This window comes from Cavia porcellus, unplaced genomic scaffold (assembly GCF_034190915.1).
Source record: "Cavia porcellus strain 051 isolate PalLab524CR breed Dunkin Hartley unplaced genomic scaffold, mCavPor4.1 scaffold_8, whole genome shotgun sequence".
In the NCBI taxonomy this organism is placed as follows: domain Eukaryota; kingdom Metazoa; phylum Chordata; class Mammalia; order Rodentia; family Caviidae; genus Cavia; species Cavia porcellus.
In genome coordinates, this window is record NW_026947491.1 from 67,560,343 (window position 1) to 67,571,692 (window position 11,350).

Consider the following 11,350-nt stretch of genomic DNA (forward strand, 5'->3'; position numbering starts at 1 on the left):
TCCAAAGTGCTGAGATTACCGGGGAACACCTCCTTGCCTGGATCCATAGATGCTTTAAAAGAGTGCTACTCTGCTATTGCTGGATGTAGTATCCTAAAAATGTCAGTTTGATGCTGTCGATTTTTAGTGCTATTGAGTCCTTCTATATTCTTTTATTTTAATATCAATTTTATTTTAGTATCAATTTTTTTTTGAAAAGTTAAAAATTCCTTAATTTTTTATTCCTGGTACCACTACCACAATTTACAGGGCAATATACCTGATGTAATGAAAAGAAAGAAAAAGACAAAGCTACAACAGATAAAAGACCTCAGGAATGTACATCTAATTGACACTACATTGCATTAATCAATAGCTGCACTTTTTGCAAACTGTGGCTATGACAGTCCTGAACCAGAAGGGTTTCCTGTTTAAGCTGCAGTAACTTTTCTGACTACGGATCATCGTTCCTTCTGTGGCAGATTTTTACAGTTCCTCTAATGCATTTGGGATGACTGTCTCAAAGTAACCTGCAGCTTTCCTGACAACTCCTCGCTCTCTCTCCTGCTAAGAACTGTAGCCCTTTTCTGTTGTTTTTTTTAAAACCTTCTGCTACCATATCCACCACTTCCACCACCAGATCCATAACCACCACCATAAGGACTGCCAGAGCTTCTGCCACCAAAACTGCCCCCCTTCATGGGTCCATAATTTGACTGCTGTTGTCCACTGTAATTTCCAAAATCATTATAGTTCCCACCACCACCATAGTTACCACCACCAAAATTGCCTCCTTCGTTGTAACCATCATATCCTCCACCACCACCACCGTATCCACCACCTTGGTTTCCATATCCTGGTCCTCCACCGTATCCTCCTCTACTACAGTAACCAGGTCCACCACCATAGTTCCTACCATCACCGCCAAATCCATTATATCCACCATCACCTCCTCCATAACTACCTCTGCTGCCACCTCCACCACCATAGCCACCTCTTCCACCAAAGTTTCCACCATGGCCAAAATTCCCTCCACCACCTCCAAAGTTTCCTCCACGACCCATAAAGTTGCCAGAGCCACCTCCACGACCTCTTTGTGATCCAGCAGACTGCATCTCTTGTTTAGAAAGGGCCTTTTTCACTTCACAATTATGCCCATTAATAGTGTGGTATTTCTGAACAACAATTTTATCAACTGTATCGTGATCATCAAAAGTTACAAAAGCAAATCCTCTCTTTTTCCCACTCTGCCTGTCTTCCATAACTTCTATGGTTTCAATCTTGCCATACTTTTCAAAGTAGTCTCTCAAATTATATTCTTCTGTATCTTCTTTAATACCACCAACAAAAATTTTCTTCACTGTTAGATGGGCACCAGGCTTTACTGAATCCTCTCTAGAAATAGCTCTCTTTGGTTCCACTACACGCCCATCAACTTTGTGTGGTCGAGCACACATTGCTGCATCCACCTCTTCCACACAAGAGTAAGTCACAAAACCGAAGCCCCTGGAGCGTTTTGTTTGGGGATCTCTCATTACCACACAATCTGTGAGTGTGCCCCATTTCTCAAAATGTTCTCTTAAACTATCATCTGTAGTTTCAAAGCTCAGACCACCAATAAACAGTTTCCTCAACTGCTCTGGTTCCTTTGGATCATGGCCCTCCATTTTGAGACCGGACTCGCCTCTTCCAACTCGAGTTCAATATGGGACCAAGTTGTATCAATTTTTGAGAAAGATGTTGAAGTTACCAACTATCGTAAATTTTTTCAATTCTTCATTTTATTTCATGTAAATTCAAATTCTGTACCATGCACACACAACTGAAATTATTATGCTTTCATGGTGAATGGACCATTTTATCAATAGGTAATTCAAGTCCTCATTAAGTTATTGATAATTTTCCTTCCATCGCAGTTTATTTTTCCTGTCCTGCCTCAGCTCTCTGTTCACTTCTACTTACTTTTAAATGACCTATATTACACTTCAAGGAAAAAAAATTTTTGTACCAAGAATTGAACTCACAACTTTGTGTTTGTCAGGCAGGGGCTGTGCCACTGAGCTAAATATATTTCTGGCCCTCAAGTAAATTTCTTATAAAAAAAATATTTAGTTATGTTTTTAGTGCAGTCTGATAGTACCTGTTTTTATTGATGTGTTTAAACCATCTACAGTTAATAAAGTAAGTAATATATTTGAAGATTCATTTTATAGCTATTTTTTCCAATATTTTGTTTCTCTTGTTGTGCCTTCATTCAGGTTACTCAAACATTTTTTCATATTCAATTTAATTTATTTATTATGACTTTGACATATTTCTGTATAATTTTAATAACTGCTTTTGGGATAATAACATATATACTTAACTTTTCAAACTATTTAGAATCAATAATTACCATTTTCTCCTATAAGACTTTACACTCCGTATATATCATAAATTTGTTTACATATTATACATTCAAAATGCCAACAATGATATACTTTGTTTTCAACTTTCAAGTAGATTTGAGGAAAACATATCCTTTTATATTTATCTCTTTGTGACTTTTCCTTCATTCCTGATATTCCAACCTTTCTTCTTGCTGTCATTTACTTTCTTTTTTTTTAATTTTATTTAAGAGGAAAAAGAGAAAAACACAAAACAAAGCGGTGTAAGGGTACACATAATACAGAACTACAAAAAAAAAATAACAGTAAGAAATCACCTGTTAATAGATTACATATTATCATCTTGGAAATAGTTGCTCAAATCACAGTATCAAAGAATACAAAGTGGACATTCAAACAGAGAGACTGCAAACAGCTGTGTTCAATGATCCAAAAACATTAATATAGTCAGCTATTTAACACCCCTAAACACACTTGCTGTTATATCCATTAGAGCTCTTATTTTTCCCCCTCTCTTTTTTACAACAAAATTTACACATTTTGGATTTTATTACTCCTTAGTTCTTATTACTTTTTTGGGGGGGAGAGAATACAGTCAAATATGGCAAAACAAAGCTGTCAGTCAAAACCAAGGATAGACATAGCACATGGTGTAGAACAGAGTACAAGGTTATTTACTGTCATTTACTTTCTATGTGAAGAAGATACTTTAACAATTCTTTCACAGAAGGTTTGCCAGCTGTAAACTTCCTTAGAGTGTCTTCATTTGAAAAAGTGTCTTATTTCTTTTTAATTCCTGAAAGCTATTTTTGCCAGCTATAAAATTCTTTTCTGCAAAAATATTGTGCCACTTTGTAGTTTCTGTGGTTTCTGATGAGAAATATATAGTCATTTAAATCCTCGTTGCTTATTAGGGGATGTTATTTTCCTCCAGCTCATTGCAAGTCTCTATTTTGTATTAAATTTTCAACAATTGGATTCTAATGTTTCTGAGAGTAGATTTTTTTGGACTTACTCTACAGGATATATGCTCAGGTTTTTGTATCTGCAAGTTTATGTCTTTTACCAAACTTGGAATGTTTTCAGCCTTTATTTCTTCAGACAGTTTTTCATCATCACATTCATTCTCTTTATTAGACTTTTCATGCCATGATTGCTAGATGTTATTACATATCCTTCCTGAGAGGCACTTGCTTTTCTTTTCCCATTAAATACCTTCATGATCCCACCCCCACTCCATTATTGAATCGTATCTGTTGGTCTATCTCCAAGTTCAAAAAATCTTTCCTTCTTGTTATCTTTAGTTTGCTATTGACTCATCCCAGGTTTTTTATTCTTAACTGTTTTCATTGTAATTTTTTGTTTTTAAAATTTTCATTTTATTCTTTTCTATATTTTCTGTTTCTTGGCCAAATCTTTCCATTTTGTGGCTGAAAATTTTCAAAGCTCATAAAGCACATTTTAAAATAGGTGGCAAAAACTGAGAAAAAACTACCTATTCCTTTTCCAAGACAAATCAACAAAATTCACAGAATGGAATGAAAACTCCTAGAAAGTTTTCCACAATGAGCAGAAGAGGCAGTTTGCAATGGATTGAATAATATCCCTACCCTCAAAATTAAATTTTGAAATATTTCATAATGTTACTTTATTTGGAAAGGAAACCCAGTAAATAGTAAGTATTTATTAAGTCCTGAAGTTCCACAGGCGATTTCCAAGGCAATCTGTGGGAAGTTATGAGCTCCAAAGGGTTTGCATGACTTCACCTTCCTGAGGCTATAGCTCCTGTGGCTTCTCCCCAGGCCCACTCTGCTCCCTCGCAGGCTTCCTCAGATGATCCACATTCCCAGCTTCCCCACACTTCTGAGGCTTCCACTGTACCTTTGGCTTCACATGCCCAGCTTCACATATTGCCCTGTTAAGGCTCACTGTCTGGCCTCCAGGCCTTCAGAAATTGAGATGAAAGCCACCTGGACCCCATGACTGCTGCATTCTGCATACACCTAAAACCAGTGCCACACGGATGATACCAAGGTCTGCTGCCGGCTGGAGCAGGAGCCCCCTCTTTGTTGGCTGTAAGGGTCAAGTGCCTGGAGCACTGAGTACGCTGAATCCAGTTTAGGAGCAAATTCCCTGGGCTGTTGCCATTCTGGACCATAGTGCTCTGCAACTTTCTCCTCAAAGCAGTCTTTCACTCTTGCAATTTGGAAACTGCAAAAGGTAGATTCCTACTGCTTTCTGTGAAGTCTGCAGCCCTCTTTCCTATTGTCCTATTCCTTTTCAGCAATCACAGTCTCTCTGCTCTTTCTTTGTAGTCCTCAGCTTTACTGGAGCTTTATATTCTGGCAAAGTTCACATTTTAAATCATTCTTCTGGCCTTTTGGTTTTGATTCTCAACATAAGTCTTGCTAAAAGCCCCAACAATAACAGTGCCGCTGGCTCATCATTTGACTGCATTGAAAATTTCCCTGCCCATTTAATTAATCTGCCACCCTTAATCTCAGACAAAGTTTCTAGACATCAGCAAAATAAAGACACTTATGTGAAGCCATAACATACATCATCTGGATTCCTGCACTCAGTGCAGTACTTCTTCCCAGCAGAAACCTCCTGAGACCAGTTTACTGGTTTTCTGATCTTCTGACCTCTGATCAGAATCTCCTGTGCAGAACAGCCTAAAGCGTTCCAACTCTGCTTTTTCAGGCAACGTCTCCACACTTTCCAAACTCTTCCCACAAGCCATTTCCAAAGTCTCTTGAGCCACATGATCAAGTATGGTCACAGCAATGACCCCACTTCTCTGGTACCAAATTCTGTATTGTTTACTTTTCTCTCATTGCTGAGACAAAATACCTGACATCCAAAATTAAGGAAGAAAAGGTTTCTTTAGCTCACAGTAACTCAAAGACCAAGAACAAAATGCTAAAATAACCTCAAAGTTCCATTAGAAAATCAATTCATTTCCAAAATTCCTGAAGGATAAGTTATAAATTTTCTCCTTGGGGCAATATATTTTTGAAGCAAAGCCCAGGTTGACATTTATGCAGACTCTTTTTTTTTTTTTTTTTTTTTTGGTCTTTTTTGTTTTTATCGGTACCAGGGATCGAACTCATGACTGCCTGCTTGCAAGGCAGGCGTTTATGCCACTGAATCCCCAGGCCCTGCAGATTCATTTTATGCTTCTACTCTTTCCTAGTGGAATTTGGGAATGTTGTCTGACCCAGTCTCCCACAGTGAGCAGATGAAAGGCAACTTATTTTCTGAAAAGTATTATGATTGCATTGAGCTAGGTAGCTAAAAACACTAAAGATCAAGCAATAGGGATAACTTTGTCATCTCAAAAATGAGGAGCAATGAAAAACCTCTGAAAATAAGAGAAAAATGAGTTCATTTATAAGATTAATCTGGAGCAATCTAAGGAGAGAATGAGCGATGAAAACAGGACACATAAAATCCTGCATAGTCAGAACTGGAACAATCTTTGGAAGGCAGAGGTAAAGTGGCTTACATAAGTAAGGTGACATAGTGATGTAGACACAGAATTGGCACTACAGTCCATGTCACCCCACTCGTGTAATTCCATACTTTCTTGGATGCCAGGCTGGCTTTTATTAAAAAAAATATTTTTCAGTTTATGATTGGCTAGTTGACGGGGGAATTAGTTGGAGGAGGGGATATCAAAAATGAGAGAATGATGCCTGAAAATTAGGAGAATGGTGACAGTATTATTGGAGAAATTCTTTATTATACAGAAAGAAGAAATGTTATATAATTCTTTATAGACTTTCTTTTTCTTTCTAGGTAATGCAGATCGTGACCAAGCCATATGTATGTATCATTGTCCTTTATTTCTTGAACAATTTAACTACTTTCATGTGAAATATAGCTTTCAATTGCTTCTTTATTTACAGATTACCAATTTTGGTATCCACGTTGGGAAGTGCCCCGGCCAATTGTGTGTGACCCACTGTGCATGTTTGTTTTATTAGTGAGAACAGTATGTTTTCTGCTATGTATCTTGATTGTATTGATTGTACAGCCTCATTTTCCAAATATCTTCTTGGAAAAACAGATGATATTTACCCCTGAAGAATCGCAAGCAGAAGTAAAGGAAGAGGAAGAGAAAGAAGAAGAGAAAGAAGAAGAAGAAGAGGTAGAGGAGGAAAAAGAGGTAGAGCAGGAAGAAGAAGTATTATCATAAGCCAAAAGTGTATTATATTACACAAGAGGCAAAAAAGAAAAATACACATGAACCACTATTGCAATATTTTTATTCTCTTTACTATATTTATTCAAAACAAATTTAAATTTGAAAAACCAAATGCAAACAAAATATATGTGTTAAATATAAAATACTAATACATGCTCATAGATACTACACATAGATAAAGGTAGGATAATAGGATCACTTTAAAAAATGATTTGACTAACCTAATTATCTTAAGATGTCACCAGGATATCCTAATAAAAGAGTAAGTCATATCTTCTAAATCTGGTTCTCCCTCTGGGCTTTAAATATTTATTATAGGAGTTAATAAGTTTCTCAACTATTAAATAATATTGTCTATATAAGGTGCTTAGGCCCATTCCAGTTCAGAACAACCATTTAATGAATACTGGTTGATTTGTTTTTCTTATTACCATCAGAGCGTTATTGGTGCTGCTGACATTTTCCATATGATAATGTTTTATTTATCTTTATAATATATGTTGTTTGAATGATTTAAGTATATCCTGTTAGAAGACAATTTATATCCTGTTACAAAAATAAATTTATTATTTCTACTCCATGTGCAGTATTTCATTAAAGATTTGCTATAAATTTGTCAAGGAATAATAAAGGTAAAAATTTATGTATGGTTACAGTATGACTGCTTCCAAATTTATATGATAAAATAAAATATTTTAAATTATTCATTTGTAGTTTTTCAGAATGCTTAATAGAGGTAATAATTTCAGTTAATATTTACCAAAACCAATTGACGAATTGAATAAGATTCTTAGCAATCCAAAACACATCAAATGATATAAGCTCTCTACTTACTAATTCTATTTAGTTGTAACAATATTATATTAAAATTCTATTCTACAATGAGACAAAATTAGAATAATCACCCCCCCAAAAAAAAACCTGAACCATCCTCTCACATTTGCGTTTCTATAGTATGTTTCTGTTCTATTTCATAGCTTCCAAACCACTTTCACATGATTGTTTAATACTCTATGAAGTTGTTATTGCCTCCATTTTAAAAATGAGAAACTTGATGTCCTGAAATAGCTTAACCTTGGACTAACAACAACTGAATTTCTGAATACTTCAATACATTTACAACTATAAATTCTTTATGATACTATGCTAATTTTCACATCTGCATATATCTCAATTATAATCTTTTGTATCTAACCTTCAACGTATTTTTCAGGCAACTTGATGAAATATGATTACTATAGAAGAGCAACTCCTTAAGTGGCAGCAATTCTCCCCCATCCAGGGTCATTTACCAATAGCTGGTAACATTCTTGATTGTCATGAGCAGGGAGGTATTTCTGTTTCCTAATAAGTAGAGGCCAACAATGCTGCTAAATATCCTGTGATACACAGAGCATTCTCCTATAACAAAGAATTATCTAATCAAAGTTGTCAGTAGTGCCGGATTTGAACAGTTTTGCTGTAGACTTATTTCTATCCTGAAGATGTATAAATTATGTATGCTTTATATATGGCATCATTTTTCCTTAAACTACTTCTCTGAAAATCGTTCTCCTGTTCTCTCTCCAGGGAAAATTATATTTCCAGGGAAATTATATTTATTATATTTAAATTATATTTATTCTATTTTCATGGCACTGAATTCAAGAAAAAACTTCAACAGAGTGTCCTAGACTAGATAGTTTGGAGTAATAGATGAGCTTCTAGTTCTTTCCTTAAAGAACTCCATATTCTAGTCTGTACTATCAAACTCTAACTACTGAGATTTTCCTGACCCTAGTGAAATAATCTCTAGTAAGCCTCTATACTAGACTATATTCAGGATATGACTAGGGCTAGAAGAAGAGAGATATGATTTTAGTCGTCCCTTGATTATACTTTGCAGTTTTGCAACCACACATCTGCTAGTGAGGTTTAGTGCTATTGTGGTTGTAATGTTGTGATTACATTATCCACTGCTGGATAATGTTGTTGATTTGCCTGTCTATATGCTAACATTCTTTTGTATCCTTTACATAAGTAAACACTAATGTTCTCAAATGTTTTGCCTTTTATACTCATCAGTGTATGTACTGATGTCAGAATAGGACTTGTACAGAGTGACAGCAACTGGAAATGACTGTAAGTACTCCATATCTAATATGGACAAAGCCTGTTAGGAGAATTCTGAGATGATTAAAAGGATAGAGGTGATATTGTGACATCAGGGTGAGTTTTTGCTGGCCTTTGACTTAGCTAAAGGCTTAAGAAAGTGTGTCAATAAATATTCATAAAATGTTAGTAATTCAGTGCTATCGTCAGGCTTCCATTTAAATAGTCATGGGTCAAGTATTTTATTCCTTAAAACTAGATAAACAGGAAAGTTTCTGGGTATTCTGTGGCTCCTCAAATTCTCATAGCAATGAACTATAAAGCTGATGGGTAATAGTTCTACACAAAGAGAGACGGGAAGAACAAGCAACAACACACAGCTGTTGGGGGAAACTTGCTAGACAAGGTTTGGGGACTCTAAAGGGAGTAGAACCAACATTCATTCAGCACAGGCATGAACCTCTTCTCTGTCATTCAGCATAGTGTCACTGGGAAGCCTTGTTCATTTGCTGGAATTGATTTGTTTATGTGCTGGGAGTCACTGAATAGTACCCATGGTACCCATGATAACAACTGGCGGTCAACTTGTAATACCACCCAAACTCAACAGCGTGGTGCTGAGCGTGGGTGGCCCAGCTGAGGCCTGTTGCAACATAAAAAAGGAGACCTGGAAAGGAAGAGTTCAGTGTTGTTTGATGCAGTTGATTCTCCTGTTGCTGTGAGTTGTCCTCCAGGAGCTTACTGAGCTCCTTTCCTGGTATGGACTTGGCTGTTCTCATCATTAGAGGAGCTTGGGACCTTGTTGTCACTGAGAAAAGCTACCATTCACTTTGTGGGAGCTCTCATTCTTACTTTGAGCATAGCTACCTGGCTCCAAAGAGGAACATGGTGTGATGCTCAATCTCAAGAAGCTTGTCATACTGGTTTCCCGATTTGAATTTAACTGTTATCAGAGGAGCTCGGGACCTCATTGTCACTGAGGATGGCTGTGGTACTTTTTGGTGGGACTCTGGTTCTTACTTTGAGCATTGCTTCCTGGATGCAGTGCTCTGTAGTGCTCAGCCTATTGGCACAGACTTTCTAGCTTCCATTGTTGACTCTGGGGCCTTCCCAACACAGATCTATGAAACAGATTTGCAAGAGATATTGTCATAGGCTCTAGACCTCCAGTTGGATTCATGAGGGGCATTGTCATAGACTCAAGGTCTTCAGCTGGACTCATGCATGACATTGCCTGGGATCCAGGTCCACGGCTGGATTCTTAGGGGTCTTTAGTGTGGACAGATTTCCTGCACGTTTTGTGTTTGACTCTTTGGGTAACTATTATAAAATAATCCTATAAATTATGTATCCTTATATAATTATATAATTGTTTTCCTTGCAATCCTTAACTGCAAGAGTACTTTTTCCTTTCCATCCATGGCAGAAGTTCAGTACATTTGTCTTGAAAGAGGTAACTGTCAAAATTACATGCCCACTAACAAATTGAAAATGCCACTTTGATCAAGGAAAAAACCCTGATCAGTATGAAACAGAATGTCTAAAAATATTTAAAATCTGAGAAGTACCTGTAATATTCCCCTTATTAAGTATTCTCAATAGACTCATCAATAGAGAAAAGTATTATCACTAACTTGTTTTACGTGAGTTGTAATAGTGCGGCAGTGGTGACTAGTCTGCCCCATCTAGTACTACCACGAAGCACTAACAGTGTGTGTGTAGGATTTAAAGACACCCCTACTGTATCTTCTGGCAATAACATGCCAGTTTTAGGGAACAGAACTATAGAGCTGCACAACACAAAATACCCAAAGAGGCAACAGGAATAATGATAATTAGACCACCCACTTCCACCTGTTGGTTCCTGTTCTCTTACAGGCTTCCTGGTGCTGTGACCCATGTGACCCTTGAGGTTCTTGGAGGGAAGGACCATGAGAAGATGAGAAACTAACGAAGAGACAAAGATGGGGTCAGGTGGAGTCCTTATCCTCCTGATTGGAGGAAAAGTGCTCCTTAACCAATGTAGCATGTTTATATACTGGGAAGGATGATTTCAATTGCAGTCCCACTGCCTACCAAACCATTATGTGGATTATCTAGAGGCTTTGTGTTTTTCATTTCTCCACATGGCTGAACCAGGTGCTTTTGGTTTTCGGGATAATCATGTCCCAGACGTGCCGCAGCCCTGCATGTGTGGTCAATTTCCAGCTTCAATGGCTCCCAACATCCTAGGAAAGACATATTCTTGCAGAATAGTGCCTATCAACTGAAGAGTTAGCTTCCCCTTGCAGAAACTATTCTAATACTGAGTAAGACCAACAAGTTAACATAGTATTCTTTCTAATACACCAGTGGATTCCCTAGTTAGGCTCTGATAGCATTTTCCCCACACAGTTCTGCCTAATCATCATGGCAGAGACCCAACGTGGTGGAAAAGCACAAAAAGACACCTTGTCAGACTTCTTGATCCAAGCCAGACTTCCTGTCCTTCCTTCCCATGCATGCCAAAGATTCCCCAACCCCTAACTTGCACATACTAACATGTAACAGTAACCCACCACTATCAACCAAGCAAAACCCTCCCCAAGAGATAATCTAATACGCAGCCCCAGCCCTTTGTCTTGTGAGAAAATCTCTATATTTTTCTGCAGCCTTTCCCATGCCCTTTCTAACGGCCTCTTTA

At 37.3% G+C, this 11,350-nt stretch overlaps 2 protein-coding genes across 2 annotated transcripts in view; one reads left to right on the plus strand and one right to left on the minus strand.

Moving 5' to 3' along the window:
• Glipr1l2 (GLIPR1 like 2) overlaps positions 1-7,189 on the plus strand; it is a 52,714-nt gene extending 45,525 nt beyond the window's left edge. The window contains exons 5-6 of the mRNA XM_003475914.2: positions 6,168-6,194; positions 6,278-7,189. Of these exons, the coding sequence (XP_003475962.1) occupies positions 6,168-6,194; positions 6,278-6,567 (317 nt within the window). The 3' untranslated portion in view covers positions 6,568-7,189. The remainder of the gene's footprint in view (positions 1-6,167; positions 6,195-6,277) is intronic.
• On the minus strand, positions 200-1,686 carry LOC100729942 (heterogeneous nuclear ribonucleoprotein A3-like). The gene has a single exon (XM_063255168.1). The coding sequence runs from the start codon at positions 1,644-1,646 to the stop codon at positions 579-581; it is 1,068 nt and encodes a 355-aa protein (XP_063111238.1). The 5' UTR covers positions 1,647-1,686; the 3' UTR covers positions 200-578.
• Positions 7,190-11,350: the final 4,161 nt, after the last annotated feature.